The sequence below is a fragment of the Rhinolophus sinicus genome, linkage group LG13 (genome assembly GCF_036562045.2).
Source record: "Rhinolophus sinicus isolate RSC01 linkage group LG13, ASM3656204v1, whole genome shotgun sequence".
Classification (NCBI taxonomy): Eukaryota; Metazoa; Chordata; class Mammalia; order Chiroptera; family Rhinolophidae; genus Rhinolophus; species Rhinolophus sinicus.
This window is the reverse complement of record NC_133762.1, coordinates 2077839-2097212: the sequence shown is the minus strand read 5'-3', so window position 1 is coordinate 2097212 and position 19374 is coordinate 2077839. Positions and strand designations below refer to the sequence as shown.

Here is a 19374-nt window from a genome sequence, read left to right as displayed (position 1 = left end):
CAATATTTCCAGTTTATATGCTATTTAAACTCATGTGCTACAATATTAGTTTCTAATAGTGTGTGTGAAATATTATCACTATAAAAACTATAAGATTCAGTTTCACTATGAGGTGGCAAGAAATTAACATATTTGGGAGGCATGCAGATGGGGTGTGGAAAGCAAAAAGTGCCGTGCCAGCAGCATAGCTTTGGGCAAGCTAGGAAATCTTCTGTTTCCTCCTGTTCCACGAGGTGGGGTGGTGAAATACTACCTAGAACTTCACTGTCTAGTATATTCGCTACTAGCCACATGTGACTAAATTAACTTTGCAATTAAAAAACCCCAAATTCGTTTCCTAAATCACTCTAGCCACATTTCAAGTGCTTGAAAGCCACATGAAGCTAGTGGCTACTGGACGGGACAGCGCAGACATACAATCATAGAACATTTGATTGGACAGCGCTGGTTTATAAAAAATAGATCAAAAAAATTGAAACACACTGCTGGGAACATAATACTATTAAACAAATAATAGGCTTGTATTCAGGATTCTTATGTTTGTGAACCTGTGAGCAGCCTGGTATGTAAGCCTGGTGTCTGTGCTTTCCCTGTGAAAATCTTTGGGACTTCAAAGGGATTTTCATTGATGGATGCATTTAGGAAAGACAATGTGAGGGAGTCAGACTTTGGGAGAACAACAAAACTCGGTAACTTTAGAAAGAAGGAAAATGCCTAGATTTGTGGTGGAAAAGCAATGCCTGGCCAGTGTATCCTTTGTTCTCTTTAGGTCCTCCTAGATAGAGATGATTTTGATTTTTACAACTTCAATTATTTTAATTCCTAAGATGGTTAACTTTTACTGTTGTGGTAAATGTTAAGAATTTTAAATGCTTAAGTGTCACTGATTTTATATACGTATATAACATTCAAATTATAGAACATTATAAATCTACATTATATTATAATGTGTGGAGATACAACTGATGTTGCATATTGTACTCCTATTTCATATCCTTGCTAAATGCTTAGTGAGTCTAATCGTCTTATCAGTAAATTACTCTCAATTTTCTGCTGTCTTCCATTAATAATTCCTTTCTGGTTCTAACACCTTTTTGTGCCTTTTTGTACTGGACAGCACTTGCAGTAATAAATACAGAACTTTTTTACCTTTCTATTTTGTTCAGACAGAAAGCCTTAAAGGCTTTCATGTAGAGTTATTTTTAATTACAGATATTATTTATCTAACAAATCAATATTTATTTCTGCTCCTGTCATTTTTCTTAATAAATGTGTTTTTAGAAATATGACCATTTCTTGTAAATTTTTAAATTTAATAGCCTAACCTTGTTCCTGATATTCTTTCATGATTTTTAATGGCTGTTATTAATGTAGTGATACCACTTTTTAAATTTATCATCTTGGTTATTTGAGCTGTCTTCATTTTTTTCTTGATAAATTTCACCAGAAATTTATTGGTTTCAATAATCCTTTCAAAGGATTTTGTTTGATTCACTACCCTTACTTCGTTTATTTTTCACTTTAATTTCTTATCTTTATTGTTTGCTTCAATGTGACTTATGTGCTGAATTCAGACTTTCTCCCACTTTAAAATATAAATTTAGGATATAAAATTCCCTCTATGAAACTTACTTTAGCAAACAAAATCCAATAATATATAAAATGATGATACATCATAATACAGAAAGGTTTATTCTTGGAAAAATGATAAGTTAAATATTTAAAAATCTATCAGTGTAAATAATCACTAAGAGAACAAAGGGGAAACATGATAATCTATCAAAAAAATTCAGGAAACTACATGATAAAATTCAGTATACATTCATGATTAGTACACTTAGTAAAGTAGGAATACAAAATATTTTTACTAAACTAATAAAATATCTGCAAAATGACAGAGCTCACACATGGAAAAATTTTTAAATACCACTTGTGAGCAGATGGTAAAGAATATTTTGTGAAAAGCTGTCCTATCACAATGCAGCACAAAGTTGGGTGAAAGAAAGACAGGGAAACAAAGAGGCACCATGTCTTAAACCAGCAAGAGAAAATAAAAGCCTGGGTCACACAGGGGACAGTGGCTTATTAAGCCAGCATCAGGACTGCACGAAGTCTGCGGCTTCTGCACAGTGGGAGACAAAGACTTAGAAATCACAGTAAACTACGGCATCTGAAAGGCGCTAAATTTCCAACATAAGCCTGTATGAGTTTCCAGAAAATAATGACCAAGAGAAATCTTGTCATGTCAACAAAACAATAAAAGCTTCCATCAGCGAAAGTCATGAGACAAAAAAAAAAAAAAAGAGACATAAAATGGAGTAAATGGAAAAGTACTTTATAAAGTTCATGTGTGAGACGTTTCAGAAACTACAAGGTGGATTTTTAAACATGACGGGGACCATGGATCATGGTTTTTATGATTTTTAAAATAGACCTATATGAAAAAGCAATAAAATAAATGTGTGTGTGGGAACAGAGGAGATTCAATTACAACCTCCAAGGGTCGTGACTGCATCCTCCCAAGGGGACGGCACACAAAAGAGCAGGAGCCGGAGGAGAGCTGTGAGCAAAGGACGTTGGCAGCAGATCAGCGCTCCAACGACAAGACCGTACAGACCACACGGACTGGGTATAGGGTTAACGTTGCCCCCACAGGAAGTGTCCGCCATACCTGCCTGGAAAAGGGAGTAGGAACACACACAAACAGGAAGCAGAGAGCGGGGCGGAAGGAAATAGAGATGCACACCTCCCAGGGAGGAGCCGCGTGCCGGCTCCTGCCTTCCAGGCCTCGAGCCCGAAAGGAGGAGACACCGCAAAAGTTCCGGTACCATTTCGGGGAAGAAAAGCTGCCATGGAAGAGCCTGCAGCTCCCAAAGAACCCCACGAGGCAGCCGGTGCCTCTACAGGTGCCCAGGCAGCAGGTGAGGGTGCAAGCGGGCCGAGCCGCCCGGTGCGCCCGGTTTCCCGGCAGCCTGCGGCTCCAGGCCCGGCCCACTTCCGCACGTCACGTCTGAGGCCTCCACAGGCCTCAGGGGGAGGGGCCGGGCCCAGCTGGCTGCTGGGCAGCCGGCGCTGCGGCAGCTGGACAAAGCAAGTCATCTGCAGGTATTATCTGCATGGGCTGTGCAAGGAGGGGGAGAACTGTCGCTACTCCCACGACCTCTCGGGCCAGCAGGTGGCCGGGGAGGGGCGTGGGGCTCCGCCTCAGGCCTCTGCAGAGCTAGGCCCCAGCACGGCTGCGCACACCGAGCCCCTGCCTCAGGAAGTGGCGGAAGCCCCCCCTGCTGCGTCCTCATGCTCCCCGCCTGTGATTGGCTTGGCTGCTGAAAGGGGTTTCTTTGAAGCCGAGACAGACAATGCAGGCCTTGAAGCAGCGGGAGGAGCGGGGGCAGAAGGCTGGGAAAATGCCATTGAGTTTGTTCCCGGGCAACCCTACCAGGGCCGCAGGGCCCCTTTTGTCCCCGAGGCTTCTCTACAGAGCTCGGAGACTGAGAGGGAGCACATGGCTGTGGGCACAGGGGAGCCGCTTTGCCGCGATGCTGCCATGGGGCAATGCTTCCGTGGGGAGAGCTGTGCGTATCTCCACGGAGAGATATGCGATATGTGTGGGCTGCAGGTCTTGCACCCGGTGGATGCTGCCCAGAGGGCAGGCCATATAAAGGCCTGCATTGAAGCACATGAGAAGGACATGGAGCTGTCGTTTGCCGTGCAGCGCAGTCTGGACAAAGTGTGTGGCATCTGCATGGAGGTGGTCTATGAGAAAGCCAACCCCAGCGACCGCCGCTTTGGCATCCTGTCCAACTGCAGCCACGCCTACTGTCTTAAGTGTATCCGCAGGTGGAGGAGTGCCAAGCAGTTTAGGAACAGGCTTATCAAATCCTGCCCGCAGTGCAGGGTCACCTCCACCTTGGTCATTCCCAGTGAGTTCTGGGTAGAGGAGGAAAAGGAGAAGGAGAGACTTATTCAGGAGTACAAGGAGGCGATGAGCAACAAGACCTGCAGGTACTTTGCTCAAGGCAGGGGTCGCTGCCCATTTGGAGCGAACTGTTTTTACAAGCATGCAGACCCTGAGGGCCAGGCAGAGGAGCCTCAGAGGCGGGGTTCGGGGGCAGCCAGCGGTCCCTGCGGTCAACATGTGGAGCCCGAGCAGGTGGGAGAGGACCGCATGCACTTTCAGAGCAGTAAAAAGAGCTTGTCACGCTTTGGCTGGCCAATCTGTTGTTTCAGTGTTTTCTTTCACGGGGAGAGGATGCACTCCCCTTCTCAGAGAACCAGTGGGACTTGCTTCATTTGGGGCTGGAAAGATATTTCAAGTTGTATCTGTAGCATTATGTTGTGGCATGTGGTGTGGTGTGCTGAGGCTCTGTCATCGCTATTGCCTGTTTTTGTGTCTAGACACATCTGTCATGTGCAGCAGCTGTCGAAGCCATTTTTATAGATCATTCATCTGTTTTCTTGCCCATCCCCATTTCTTTCCCCAGGATTATGGTGTTTCACAAAACGTCCTTAAAGTTAATTGTTGCGTGGAATGACTATGACTGTCAGTTTATGGTTTATCTTGTCATCTCTGTTTTCAACAGGATTGACTCAGTTCTAGTCTAGTGTTTACAGGATTGCCACACTCATTTTGAAGTCCCTCAAGAATAAATGTGACAGGGTGAAGGGAGAAGTCTTACAAGGAACTTTGTGCTGCTACAGCCTTTAAGAATGGACCCTCGTGGGGCTTGTGCAGCTGCTCATCTCTGCTGTTTACATGTCTTTTCCTTCCCTGAGTCCCCTCCAAGTGCACTTTTTAACTTGTGGTGACTGTGTGGTTTTGTGTTGTACTTGACCAGCACCAGGTGTGTATGTTTACATGCTTTTCTCCTGCTTAAGTTGATGTGGAATTATTGCTCTTTGGAAGTACATATTTAAGAATTATATAGAAATACATATGCATATAAATGTGCACAAAAGTTAACGTATTTGAAAACGTATATAAAGGCTATATACCGTAATACAGTGTTTATGTAATAAAACGTACAGAGCTGGAAGCTAAAGATCAAAGGCTAACAAAATTCACTGTTGTGTGAGTGTGAGGTTTGTGAGTAATTTTTCTGTACCTTTCATAGGCTTCAGTGATTAGCATCTAATGAAAACAGCTATTCAAGAGGCTCTGGCCAAATATGGCAGACACAGATCTTAAAGGACTTGCTAAATATGACATCGATAGTTTATCTGATGGCATTCATAGCTGTCTCTGCTATGAATACAGATATGTGTGCCACCATCTCATATTCCTTATAGCAGCACAATCCTGGACTCAGTTCTTTGTATTCAATACTATGTGTTATCTCTAGACATTCCAAACAAGGGGCTTTTCACAAAAGTTTTCAACATACAAGTGACAAGATTATAAAAGAGAAAATAGAATAACAAAGATTTTGAAACCAGCCAGAATACAAGAATGGAAAGATTTTTTTAAAAATGAAATTTAAAAAGGAACAAATCTAGAAAGGAACTAAATACAATAGTAATGCAGAAGATTTATAACACAAATACACCATAGCTAGATTAGTGAAAATGGTTCAAAAACTAAAAGTCTAAAAAAGATTTTCAGACTTGAGTAAAATTAAAATGAAACTGATATTTAAGATGCACACCTAAAACATAAGAATATGGAAACATTCAAAGCAATAGGATGAAAAAAATAACCACACTGAGGTGCTGTGACTTTTTTATCAAAATTCATAAGAACTTTGCACCAAGTAGAAGCGCATTACTATAGATAAATAAGGGTGGTATATGAACATTGTAATTTACCAGAAAGATAAAGCTATCAAAATTTTGTATTCATTTAATAACATAGCCTCAGATATACAAGTAAATAATTGATAAGAATAGAAATATAAAATCTTAGCAAGATATTTTAATACACCTTTCTAGTAACTGAGCAAGCAAAAAAAGAAAGAATGTGAGTTGAATGGCAGGATTTTAGCAATTTATGTAGCTGACCTGCATAAAATGTATGCAGCCACAGAAGGACACTCTTCTCTTGGCTAAAATAACAGAATATGCAGGGGGCCTGCATCCCGGAAGAGTCAGAATCCCTGCCTGTCCAGTAAAGACAGGGCTTATTTGCCGAGCTGGACCGTGTACTCAGCACTCCTTGAAGCATGAGTTTAATTCTCAGAACCACCTTACGTGGTACTTCCTATAATTCCCCCATCATCCCGACGAGGTAACTAAGGTAGAGAGTTTAAATTGCTTGCTGATACAGCTGTGCCCCACAGGTGTAAATTAGTGGAACAGCGAATTTCCAGGTCACAGACACTATGCTGCCTCTTTCCCGACATATGTGACAGGAGCAGGCGGAGTAGCTGAATATAGCTACCGGAAATACAGGTGCAAACTTTGTGGATGCTTCAGCCAGGGGGGAGGGGCAGAGATGGGCATCTATAATCTACAGAATCTGGTAGCATTGGGACTTGAGCAGTAGGCTGCCACACTCAGTATTTCTTAGTCCACTTCTCGGCATGTGTGTCAGCCTCCCGTGTTTTTGTGCTGCCTCTCCCCTCCTACACGCGTCCTGATCCGAGGGGTAAGTACCTCAGCCTGTGTCACTGGGGTCGTTGCCATATTCCCTCTCTCTTGATTCCTCTTATCCAAAGAATTCACTGACCAGGAGACCCTGGATGCCTGGCTGTTGCTGGCAGGCAGGGTGAGTGATTCTACATGAAATCCAAACACATTCCCACCCCCGGGGCCTCCCCCGTCGTGCAGGAGAAAGAGGGCATCGGTGACCAAACAACCAAAGAACGGGACCAGATGGGGCACTCCCCCAAGCTGTAATGACACCAAAGGCTCAGAAAATGAGCTTCGAGTTTAGTCCCTGTCAAAGGCTTTTTGAAGCTGAACCTCGAAGGCTTTGAAAACTTTGTCCTAATATACACCATCTAACATTGTGAAATACCACGTTTTTATTTAAATAGTATCACCAAACAATCATATGACTCCAGGAGATACAGTAGGACAAGGGTTAATAGATTAAATGATGTGGACGACAAATGGGGTAATTAGAATCCTGACTTGCCTTGTTACCAGCCATGCACTCTGGAGCAAGTTACTTAAACGTTCTACACCTCAGTTTCTTTATACGAGAAATGGGTACCCCACCACCTATTTTGCATGATGGTTGTGAAGATCAAATATAATTGGACAAGGAGCTTGAAACGGTATTTTTAAAGTGGCTTTTATAAAAGTGGGGTTTACATGCGTTTGTGGACCTGAGCAGGTCTTAAACAAGAATTAATCGTCCACCAAGTTTTTTCTTTATGGGAATCTTTGGGACTTCTATCAGAGTAACATTATTATTTTATGATTACTTTCATAGAAAGGGGGCACATTACCTTTATGTCCCTAATTTCAAAAAGACCAAGTAATTTTTTTGAAACTAAAAACGTGCTGTTCTATTTCTGAAAATATAGTAAACAACCACAAAAGAAATATATTTGTGACGGATGCCTACATGAGGAAAATAAGATGATGTTTAAAAATATGAAATATTCTGTCCCTCCTCAGCTCATTCAGAAATAGGTCAAATAACAGGGATGTCACAGCCACCAAGGCTGGGCGACGCGTTCCAGGAGCCTGCCCACGAAGGCACTGGGCTGCCCCGCTGCAGTAGGGAACAAAGGAGCCCTTGACACACAAAGGTTTGCTCTGTGAGGGATTCAAAGTGCGCGCTGGACCCCTCCTCCTCGAGGACTGGTGGATTTTGCCTGGGGTCTGGGCAGAAGGTTTTATTCCAACCACATGGAGAATGCCTGGGTGAAGGAAGTCCAATTTGGTTATGCTCCATGTGTGCCTTAATTTGGTGGATGGACAGACAAAGGTGCTGAAACTTTCCCTGGTACTCTTTCCCCTCTGAGATGTGGAAACCATTTTGTCTCATGTCACTAAATCCATTTACTGAATTTCAGTGACTTAAAGGGAAGCATTTCCAGTTCATAATTGATGCCCATATGATCTTCCATTTTGCACGTTTTGTATACATGTGGGGGCCATGGGATCTTTTACACAGCACACAATAAACTACAACCACAGTGTGGGATAGAGGGGGGGTGTGCCTGGGAAAAGGGATGATTGGAAAATGAACCAGAACTAGTACAAAAAAGTAAATTAATGCATGTCAGAGGTTTGGCCATGAGAATGTGTTGCATGTCACATTTTCCAGTGTTTGACAGTAACAAAAAATGATTGACTGTATTAGATCACAATTAAATTGGGAAATTAATACAGGCAACAATCTCTGATGTTTATACAATAATCCATTGCCACATGACATTCTTTTAAACATCTCTCAAAAGTCATTTGATGAAAGAAGTCAAAATCATTTAGCAGGATAGAATAGATAATGAAAATTACACATAACGTGACCTGTAAGATAGTGCTGAGTCTGTGCTCAGAGGAGAACTAATTCTAAATACTATTGTAATATTCATTGTCTAGAAAGACCAATTACATAATTAAATAGGTATTCAAATCTAAATTTTAAAGAAACAACATGCACATACACACGCATACACACGTAATCAGAAATAAGATGAAAGCAAAAATTAGTGAATTAGGAAATGGAAATAAAAGTTCCTTCTTTGAAGTTATTAAGAGCCTTGTGCATTCACCTATAAATTGTTTAACATGAAAAAATAAATGTTTCTCAATTTGTTTTAAAAAAGGTTGCTTCTTTGAAAAAAATCAATAAGCAGATAAACTATTAATCAAAAAGTATCGGAGAAAGTCCACAGTCTATCAGGAAGAAATCAGTGCCATTTTTAATGGGTTGGGGCAACCGTCCCAAAAGTTCATGCACAGGCAGATGGGTGGTGTCTGGAGGCTCCTTCTCTTTAGATTGCTGCCTGGAAGTTGATTCCAGGCTTCCACAGACACTGGGGAATGTGAGCAGTCTGTTGTTAGCTGGCCCCCAGCTATTAACTGCTGAATTACTCTTGTCTCTATCTCCCGCTCCGACCAATTAAGAACATCTCAGAATGTTTCTCTTGTCGCTCATAACAAAGTTTGTACCCTTTGTCCCCCTTCATCCATTTCCCCCATCTCCCAATCCCTACTCCTGGAGACCACCATTCTGTTGTCTGTGTCTATGAGTTGGGTTTTTTTGATTCCACATATAAATGAGATCATACAGTATTTGTCTTTCTCTAACTTATTTCACTTAATATAATGCCTCAGGGATCACCCGTGGTTTCACAAATGGAAGGATTTCCCTTCATTTTTTATGGCTGAATAATATTTTATTTTATGACATATTGTATGCCAAAGTATAACAAAGGCAGTACACACACACGCACACACACACACACACACACAATCAACTTATGAAAAATACACAAATGTAAAAACAAATGTTAGTAAAAATTAGAATATAATATTTCAGCATTTTCATCCTTTTTAATAAGTCAAAGGAAAATAATTGTATCTCATTGGATCAGGCAAAAACAAATAGATCCCTTTTCTTTACTGATAGCTAACATTTGCATAATCACAGCATTGCATACAGAAACAAAAAATGAGACATAAACATTTAAAGTAAGGATGTGAACTCATCTCTTATTGTATGTTGAAAATCCAAAACTATCTGTAAAACTTCAAAAAAATCAGTAAGGTGTAGGAAAATTAATATATGTTTTATATATAAAACAACAACCATATAGAAAATCATAAAATGGAGTCCTACTTTTTTGGGAACAATAATTTTAAGTGCATAGGAATGAACTCAATAAACCTGAAAAGCTACAAAAAACACAAGAAATCTTATTAAAGTATAATTGAGATACAGTATTATATTGGTTTCAAGTATACAAAATCAGGATCTAACATTTGTATACATTGCCCAGTAACCACCACAATAAGTCCAGTTACCCTCTGTCAGCATACAAAGTTAATACGCTATCAGCAATCATCCCCATGCTGTACATTACATCCCCATGATTTATTTGCTTCAGAATAGGACATTTGTACCTCTTGATCTCTTTGTCCCATTTGCTGACCTCCCAACCCTGTTCCCTACTGGCAACCACCGATCTCTTTTCTGGTTTGGCTTTGTTTGTTCATTTGTTGTGTTTTTTAGATTCCACATACAAGTAAAATACAATACTTGTCTTTCTGTGTTTGGTTTATTTTATTAGCAAAATACACTCAAGTTTCATCCATATTGTCACAACATGACAAGATTTCATTCTTTTTCATGACTGAGTAGTATTCCATAATATATATGTACTATCTCTTCTTTATCCATTTGTCTATTGGTGGACATTTATGTTGTTTCCATCTTGGTCATTGTAAATAATGCTGCAGTGAACATGGGGGTGCAGGGAGCCCCCGTGAAAAATACAGCGGTTAGAAATGCTGAAACCCTGTGCAGTTGAAAATACATGTATAACTTTTGACTCCCCCAAAACTTCGGTCATCCATAGTTTCTACTGGGGATTGGTTCCAGGACCCCTTGAGGACACCAAAATCTACAGATGTTCAAGTTCCTTATAAAAAATGGTGTAGAACAGTGCATACAGTCGGCACTCCACATCTGTGGACTCCTAACAGCAGATTGAAAATACCGTTTTTGATCCATAAGTGCAAACCCCGGGGAAATGGAGGACCAACTGTACATTTACTGAAAAACATTCATGTATAAGTGGATCTGCACAGTTAAAAGCCATGCTGTTCAAGGGTCAATTATATGTTTTTGGGTTAATGTTTTCATTTTCCTCAGGTAGATGCCCAGAAGTGGAATTGTTGGATCACATGATATTTTTACTTTAATTTTTGTAGGAACCTCCGTACCGATTTTCCATAGCGGCTGTACCAATTTGCAATCCTACCAACAATGCATGAGGGCTCCCTTCTTTCCACATCCTCGCTAGCACTTGTTACTTCTTGTCTTTTTGATAATAGCCATTCCGACAGGTATCTCCTTGTGGTTTTGCTTTGCATCTTCGTGTTCATTAGTGACATTGAGCATCTTTTCATGTGCCCATTGGCCATCTGTATGTCTTCTTTGGAGGAATTTTGATTCAGAGCCTCTGCCCATTTTTCGGATGTTATCTTTATTTTCAATTGAAAAATACAAAGACCAGAAGGAAGGAAACAACTTGATTAGCTTCACAGTTACATTGGCAGAGGACATTGCTTGCTCAGATCACTTTCTTCTGTTAGAAAGCCTAATTTAAAGTTCACTGTATATTTTCATTTGTTCATTTACTCTTTCAATCAAATTCTTTAAGCATCGCTAAGTAACATACAGCGTCTTAGTAAGTTAGGACTGCTTTACCAATTTGCTATATATTGGTGGCTTAAATAAGAAATATTTATTTCTCACAGTTCTAGAGACTGGGAAGTCCAAGATCAAGGTGCCAGCAGATCTGGTGTTTAGTGAAGGCCTACTTCCTGGTTTGCAGACAGCCTTCTTCTCATTGTACCCTCATGTGGTGGAAAGCAAAGGGTGCTACCTCTCTTCTTGTAATAACACTAATCCCATCATGAAGGTTCCAACCTCAAGACCTAATTAACTCCCAGAGGCCCCACCTCCAAATACCTTCACATTAGGGTTTCAACATATACATTTGGGAAAACATTCATTCCATGTCATGTAGTACAAGCAGTGGTGTACCTGTAAATGTTTTAAAATTGACTAAAAAATAAGTAGGTATTATGCATGTATATAAATTTATTTTTAAATTTTACATAAAAAGTGTAGCACACAAATATGAGAATAAAATATAAAATACCCTTTATCATAAATTTTACATAGTCAATTCTTACAGAATATTAAATTTTATCAAAATTTTATATTCATAGCCAACCTATGGTTTCAGTTGACCCACAAGTATAGTCTAACATGAATGTTGATTGATATTTTCAGATTTTAAGCCACCGACATAATATCACTTAACATGGAGGTGGGACAAGATGCTCAGTAGCACACTATTACATAGTATTTCCACCATGCACACAGGACAGGCATAGAAATCTCAAGAGCAGGAGTAGTAGTAAAATGTGGCAAAATAATTAGGAAATGATAAGATGATTTCTGAGTACTTGTTTTTGACATAACTTATTATAGGTTTGTGTTTGTTTGTTTGTTTGTTTATTTATCTATTTCTTTATTTTTACCAGCTGACAACTTCCCCCATATGCCGACATGGTTTGCAGATGGCCTTCTTCTAAATTATAGCTTTGCTGGGTAGAGTAATCTAGGTTGTAGGTCCTTACTTTTCATCACTTTCAATATTTGGTGCCAGTCTCTTCTAGCCTGCAAAGTTTCTTACTAGGTATTTTCTGTTGCCTTATCTCCCAAAATGCTGATTTGATCCTCTGCTTCATCTAATCTACTGTTGACTCCCTCTGACATAGTCTTCATTTCAGTTATTGTAGTCTTCATTTCTGACTGGTTCTTTTTTATGTTTTCTATTTCCATTATTATGATTCCTATCTATTTATTTGTTGAAGTTCTTGCTGAGATCATGGAGCATCCTTACAGCCAGTATTTTGAACTTTGCAGCTGCTAGGTTACTTGTTTCCTTTTTTTTTTTTTAGTTCTTTTTCTGGAGTTTTGTTCTGATCTTTAATTTGACACGTATTTTTTGTGTGTCTTCATTTTGGCTCCCTCCCTGTATTTCTATGTATTAGGTAGGGCTGCTAGGTCTCCTGGTCTTGGTAGATTGGCCCTATGTAGTAGGTGTCCTGTGGGGCCCAATGGCACAATCTCCCTGGTCACCTGAGCTGGGTGCTCCAGGTGTGTCCCTTGTGTGGGTTGTGTGCCCTCCTCTTGTAGTTGATCCTTGGTTGCTGTTTGCACATCAGTGGGAGGAATTGACCCTCAGGCTTCTGGCTGTGAGATCTGGCCTTGACTACAGTGGAGGAGCCATTGTGCAGGGGCTGACCCTACAGAGCAGGATTCGCTTTATCTGGGCTCTGGTGCCTGCTGAGTCTGCCCTTTGGGTGTGTCATTTGTGCAAGTAGTTTGATGGTGCTGAAACTGGCTATTAGGTGTGTTGGTTCTGGCATCTCTTTGGTGCAGGCCAAGTTCAGCTTCTGCCTGTGCCCTGCCCTGGGCCACTTGGTATGAGCTACAAAGTGATCTACAGATTGTGGCCACTTGTGCTGGGCTTGGAGGCCCCTGGGAGAGGCTAAGATGTGAACTGAGGACAGCTGCCGCCCGCAGTTGCTGCTGGTGCGGGGCTATGGCTGTTTAGCCAGAAGTATGGGACACACCAAGGCCAGATGCTGTTTGTTTGGGGTTTGTGAACCTTTGAGAGATTTTAGGAAAGTCCTCAGCATGAGCCAAGACATGACATTTATACGAAAAAGACACTGGAAGTGGCTTGGGTGGGCCTGCTAGTTGGGTAGGGTGGGGTCTCAGAGAATCACCAGGGTGGAGCTAATGGTGTTAGCCAGGTTGAAAACTCAGATACAGCACCTACCTGTATCTGCATGCTGGGTGGGTAAGGGCTCAACAAAAGAACAGTGAATTCTGCCAGCTCCTTCCAGGAGAAAGCTGCCCCTCCAGCCCTCTTCCTGAAGCCAGACAACTCAGTTCCTGCCCATGTATTCCTGGTGCCTTTCAAGCTGCTGCCCCAGTGCTGGAGCTCAGAGTAAGTGAGTTCATCAATGAGTAAATCTGTGTGTGGGCCCTTTAAGAGAAGTGCCTGGTACTCTGCAGCCACCCTTGTCTCACTCAGCCACCACCTCTGCTGGTTTTCTCAGCCAGAGTTGTGGGGATTTATCTTCCTGGCACTGTAAGACCCCTCAGCTGGGGACCTCATTGTGGGGCTGGGACCCCTCACCTTAGAGGGGACCTCCACAGCTGAGATATCCCTCCTGATTCTCAACCACCACACATGGGTGTGGGACCAGCCCATTCTATGTCTCCACCCCTCCTATCAGTCTCCAGGTGGCTTCTTCTGTATGTCTGTAGTTGTAGGACTTACGTTAAGGTAGATTTCAGGTGGTTCTCAATGGTAACTGTAGTTTGGTTGCAATTTTGAGGTGGTCGTAGGAGACAAGCACAGCGTTTGCCTTCTCTGCCATCTTTCCCGGAAGCCTTCTCTGCCCATTTTTTTTTTTTAATTGAATTGCTTGTTTTTGTGTCGTTGAGTTGTAGAATCTACATATATTTGGAATTAACCCCTTAGTGTATATATGATTTGCAAATATCTTCTCCCTTTCAGTAGCTTGCCTTTTCATTTTGATGATTTTTATTTGCATTTTTTTTCTTTTTCCTGTGGTGTTCTTGTCCGGTTTTGGTATCAGGTAATGTTGGCTCTCTAAAATGAGGTGGGGTTTTTTTTGTTTGTTTGTTTTGTGTGTGTGTGTGTGTGTGTGTTTGGTAGAAATCACCATTGAAGCTGCCTGGTCCTGGACTTTTGTTTGTTGGGAGTTTTTTGATTTCTGATTCAGTCTCCTTACTAATAATCAGTCAATTCATATTTACTATTGCTTTATGATTCAGACTTGGAAGTTTATGTGTTTCTAGGGATTTATCCATTTCTTCTAGGTTATCCAGTTTGTGAGCATATAGTTTATAGAAGTCTTATGATTCTTTGTATTTATTTTGTGTCTGTTGTAACTTCTTTTTAATTTCTAATTATATTTATTTGAGCCTCTCTATTCTTTGTGAGTCTAGCTAAAGGCTTGCCAATTTTGTTTATCATTTCACAAAAACCTTTTTTAGTTTCATTAATGTTTTCTATTGTCTTTTAGTCTCTAGTTCATTTATTTCTCCTCTGATCTTTATTACTTTTTTCTTTCTACTAACTTTAGGCTTTGTTTGTTCTTTTCCTAGTTCCTTTTAGTGTAAAGTTAGATTATTATTTGAGACGTTTCTTTTTTTCTTGACATAGGCCTATATCTATAAATTTTATTCTTGTAACTGATTTTGTTGCATCCCATAGATTCTGATAAGTTGTATTTCCATTTTTATTTGTCTTAAGGTATTTTTTTTTTAATTTCTCCTTTCATTTCCTCGTTTACCCACTAGTTGTTCAATAGCATGTTGTTTCATATCCACATATTTGTGGAGGAAGTTTCCAGTTTTCTCCTTGTAATTGATTGCTAATGTCATACCACGTGGTTGGAAAATATGCTTGATATGATTTTAATCTTAAATTTATCGAAACTTGTTTTGTGGCCTAACATGTCTATCCTGGAGAGTATTCGATGAGCACTTGAGACTAATGTGTATTCTGCTGCTTTTGTATAGAATGTTGTAGATATAGCTATTAAATCTATGTGCTCTAATGTGTCATTTGAGGCCAATGTTTTCATATTGGTTTTCTGTGTGGATGGTGTATCCATTGATGTAAGTGGTGGTATCAAAGTCCCCTACTATTATTGATTATTGCTGTCAATTTCTTCCTTTACATTTGTTAATAATGTCATATTTATTTAGGTGCTCACATGTTGGGTGCTTACATATTTACCAGTGTTGTATCTTATTGCTAGATTGACCCCTTTATTATCATGTAATTCCCATTTTTGTCTTTTATTATAGCATTTGTTTTAAAGTTTGAAATAAGTATAGTGTCCCCAGATTTCTTTTGGTTTCTGTTTGCATGATATATTTCCATTCCTTTGTCTGTGTGTGTGCTTACATCTGAAATGAGTCTCTTGTAGACAGCATATAGATGGGTCTTATTTTATATCCATTACCTAGTCTGTGTCTTTTGATTAGATAACTTACATTTAAAGTAATTATTGATGCATACGTACTTATTGCTATTTTGTTCATTGTCTTCTGGCTATTTTGTAGTTTTCCTTTCTGTTCCTTTCATCTTCTCTTGCTTTCTTCCCTGTGGTTTCATGACTTTCTATAGGGTTACGCTAAGTTTCCTTTCTCATTATTTGATGTGCATCTACTATAGGTTTTTGCTTTGTGGTTACCATAAAGCTAAAATATAAATGTTTTAAGTTGATATTATGTTAAGTTTGAATGAATCTAAAATTCTGCATTTTTACTCCCCCCCCATGTTTTGTATTTTTGATGTGAGATTTTACATATTTTTATTTTGTGTGTCCCTTAACTAATTATTGTAGTTATGACTTCTTTCCCTACTTTTGTCCTTTAACCCTCATACTGGCATTATAAGTGATTAATTTACTACCTTTAGCTTTTGTTTGTCTGGAAAGCTCTTCATCTCTCCAATTCTAAATAGCCATGCCAGATAGAATTTTCTTGTTGGAATATATATATATATATATATATATATATATATATATATATATATATATTTTTTTTTTTTTTTTTTTTTTTTTTTTCCCTTTCAGCACTTATCATGCCACTCCATTCTGGTCTGCAATGTTTCTGCTGAGAAATCTGCTGATAATCTTATGAGGGTTTCCTTGGATATAACAAGTTGTTTTTCTCTTGATGCCCTTAAGGTTCTCTAATTTTTGACAGTTTAATTATAGTATGTCTTTGTATGGGTCTCTGATTTATCTTGTTTGGTACTCTCTGGGCTTCCTGGATCTGGATGTCATAGTCCTTCCCCAGGCTAGGGAAATTTTGGCCATTATCTCTTCAAACAGTTTTTCTGCTCCTTTCTCTCTTCTCCTAGGACCCCTATAATGCAAATATTATTATGCTTGATATCGGCCAACGTCTTCAGTTTTTAAAATTATTTTCTTTTTTTGTTGCTCTTTTTGGGTGAGTTTCACTACCCTGTCTTCCAGATCACTGATCCTTTCTTATTTTTTTATCTAGTCTATTGAACCTTTATACTTTTCAGTATTTTTCAGTTTTGTTGCATTTTTCAGCTCTGCGACTTCTGTTGGGTGAATTTTTATACTTTATATCTTTCTTCAAGTTCTTGCAGTATTTGTCTATTCTTCAACCTAAGTCAGCTATCATTTTTATGACTATTACTTTGAATTCTGTATCAGGTAAATTAATTATATCCCTTTTATTGACGTTTCTTTCTGGGGTTTTGTCTTGTTTTTTGTTGTTGTTTGGAACCTGTTCCATTAGCTCCTCATTTTGCTTGACTCTCTGCGTTTGTTTCTGTGTGTTTCTCTTTTATTGCTTCAGACCCATGGGGCTGAGAAGCACAGTCCCCTCTAGCCTCCAGAGCCATGTGTTCAAGGGGAGTCCCTTATGTTGGTTGCACATGTGGGCGATGGGCAGGGCACACCCATTGCAGGTTAAAGGGAGAGTGCGAAAATGGTCACTGCCATTGCTGGTGCTAACAATGTAGGGGGATAGAGCAAAAATGTCACCCGCCAGCATCTCTGTCCCTGGAGTGAGTCACAACAGGCTTCTGCCCTTCTGGTGGACACTTGAAGATTGGCAGGTAAATCTCCTTCATATATAGCTTAGGCCATTTTCAAACTGCTGCTTTTGCTCTGGGTCTCTGGGCGAGTGGGTGTGTGTGTAATCACTTTAAGAGCAGAATCTGCGTTCACCACCGCCCTGTGTTCCACCAGGGTGTAAGCCCCATTGGTTTTGCAAACCAGACATTTGGGAGCTCCTCTCTCCAGTGCAAGTCCCAGGGTTGGGGTGCCTGATGTTGGGCATGAACCCCTCATCCTCAGGGAGACGCTTCCTATGTATAAGATCCTTCCTGACTGTAAGTTGCAGTACTGGGGGGTGGTTTTTGGTGAGACCGTGTCTCCGCCTCTCCATTTCGATGTGTCACTTTTATCCTTTGCTGTCGCATTTTCAGCTAGTTTCCAGGTCTTTTTCAGAGGGAATTTTCCATATGTGGTTGTAGATTTCTTACGTCTGTGGTAGGAGGTGAGTTTAGGACCTCCCTGTGCCACCATCTGAATCTTCCACTTCAAATATTCTTAAAGAATTAAGACTACTTGAAGAAATGAAAATGTATACCATGGAGTTTGACAAGTGAATATCACCAATGTGTCAGTTCTTTAAGTTCATTTACGTGCTTGGCAAAACCTAATAAATTACTGCTTTGGACTAAATATTTGTGTCCTTCCCCCCAATTTCATATGTTGAAGCCCTAATCCCCAAACAAGCTGGTGTTTGGAGGTGGGGCCTTTGTTGGTCATGAGGGTGGAGCTCTCGTAAGTGGGAGAGGTGCCCTTACAAGAAGAGGCACAAGAGAGATGATCTTTCTCCCGCTCTCTCCTCAATATGAAGACACAAGTAGACGATGGCCATCTGGAAACCAGGGAAAGGGACCTCACTAAGAAACCAATCATGTGGGCACCCCTGATCTTAGATTCCCAGCTTGCAGATCTGTGAGAAATCAATGTTTGTTGTTTACGCTCCCAGTCTGTGGCCTTCTGCTACAGTAGCCTGAACTGCGTGAGACAGAAATTTGTCCTGAGAAGTGGAGTGCTACCATGACAACCACCTAAAGATGTGGAAGTGGTTTTGGAACTGGTCATAGGTAGAGGATGGAAGAGTTTTGGGGTGCATACTAGAAAAATTGATATTGCTGTGAAGAGACTTTTAAAAGTAACTCTGATGAAAGTTCAGAAAGGAAAGAGGAGAGCTGTGAAGAAAGCTTCTATCTTCTGAGATAATAAAAAATCACATACAGAATGTTGGTAGAAATAAGACCATTCTGATGAGGTCTCAGCCAAAAGTAAGGAATATGTTACTGGATATCGGAGAAAATGTGATCCTTGTTTTAAAGTGGCAAATACCTTGGCTGAATTGTGTTCATGTACTAGTATTTTGTGGAAAGTAGAACTTGGGAACGATTAAATGGATATTTAACTGAGGATATTTGTAATCATAGTATTGAAGGAGCAGGTTGGTCCCTCCTGACTGCTTGTAGTAAAATGTGAGAAGAGAGAAATATATGAAGACAGAATTGTTAAGAAATAAGGGACCAGAACATGAAGATTTGGAAAATTCTTTACCTATATATAATATAAAAAATAAGGAAGTATTTCAGAAAACTAAGGGTGTGGCAGACCCCTGCTGATGGGGAGATTAGTGTGGCATGGATTAGGGACCAAATCAGCCACCCCAATGGGAACACAGCCAATGTGAGCTTTAGGGAGCAGAGATGAGATGAAAGCACACTCTAGTGACAGCTGGGGATATTGGCATGCTCGCATCTTGCTTGTAGATGTGTAATGGGTACACTTTCCATAGAAGAAATTTTGATTACGTCAATCAAATCACAAGCACTAATACATACTCCTTGACCAAACGTTCTGCTTTATTTAAATGTGACCTACAGGTATATTCTATACAAAGGAAATTATTCAAGTTCAGGATGCTAACTGCATTCTTTGTTATAACAGTAAAGGATTGGAAATGACTAAAAAAATCCATCAGTAGGCAACTGGTTAAAAAATAGCGTAGACATACCATGGAATATTATGAAGTCATATTTAAAAAGTAAA

General features: G+C 40.1%; 1 protein-coding gene across 1 annotated transcript; it reads left to right on the top strand.

Moving 5' to 3' along the window:
• The first annotated feature begins 2694 nt into the window (after positions 1-2694).
• Positions 2695-5291, top strand: MKRN3 (makorin ring finger protein 3). The gene is given in 2 exon segments (XM_019753187.2): positions 2695-4181; positions 4184-5291. Coding segments are annotated over 2 exon segments (1473 nt in total). The 5' UTR covers positions 2695-2851; the 3' UTR covers positions 4327-5291.
• The last annotated feature ends 14083 nt before the right edge of the window (positions 5292-19374 follow it).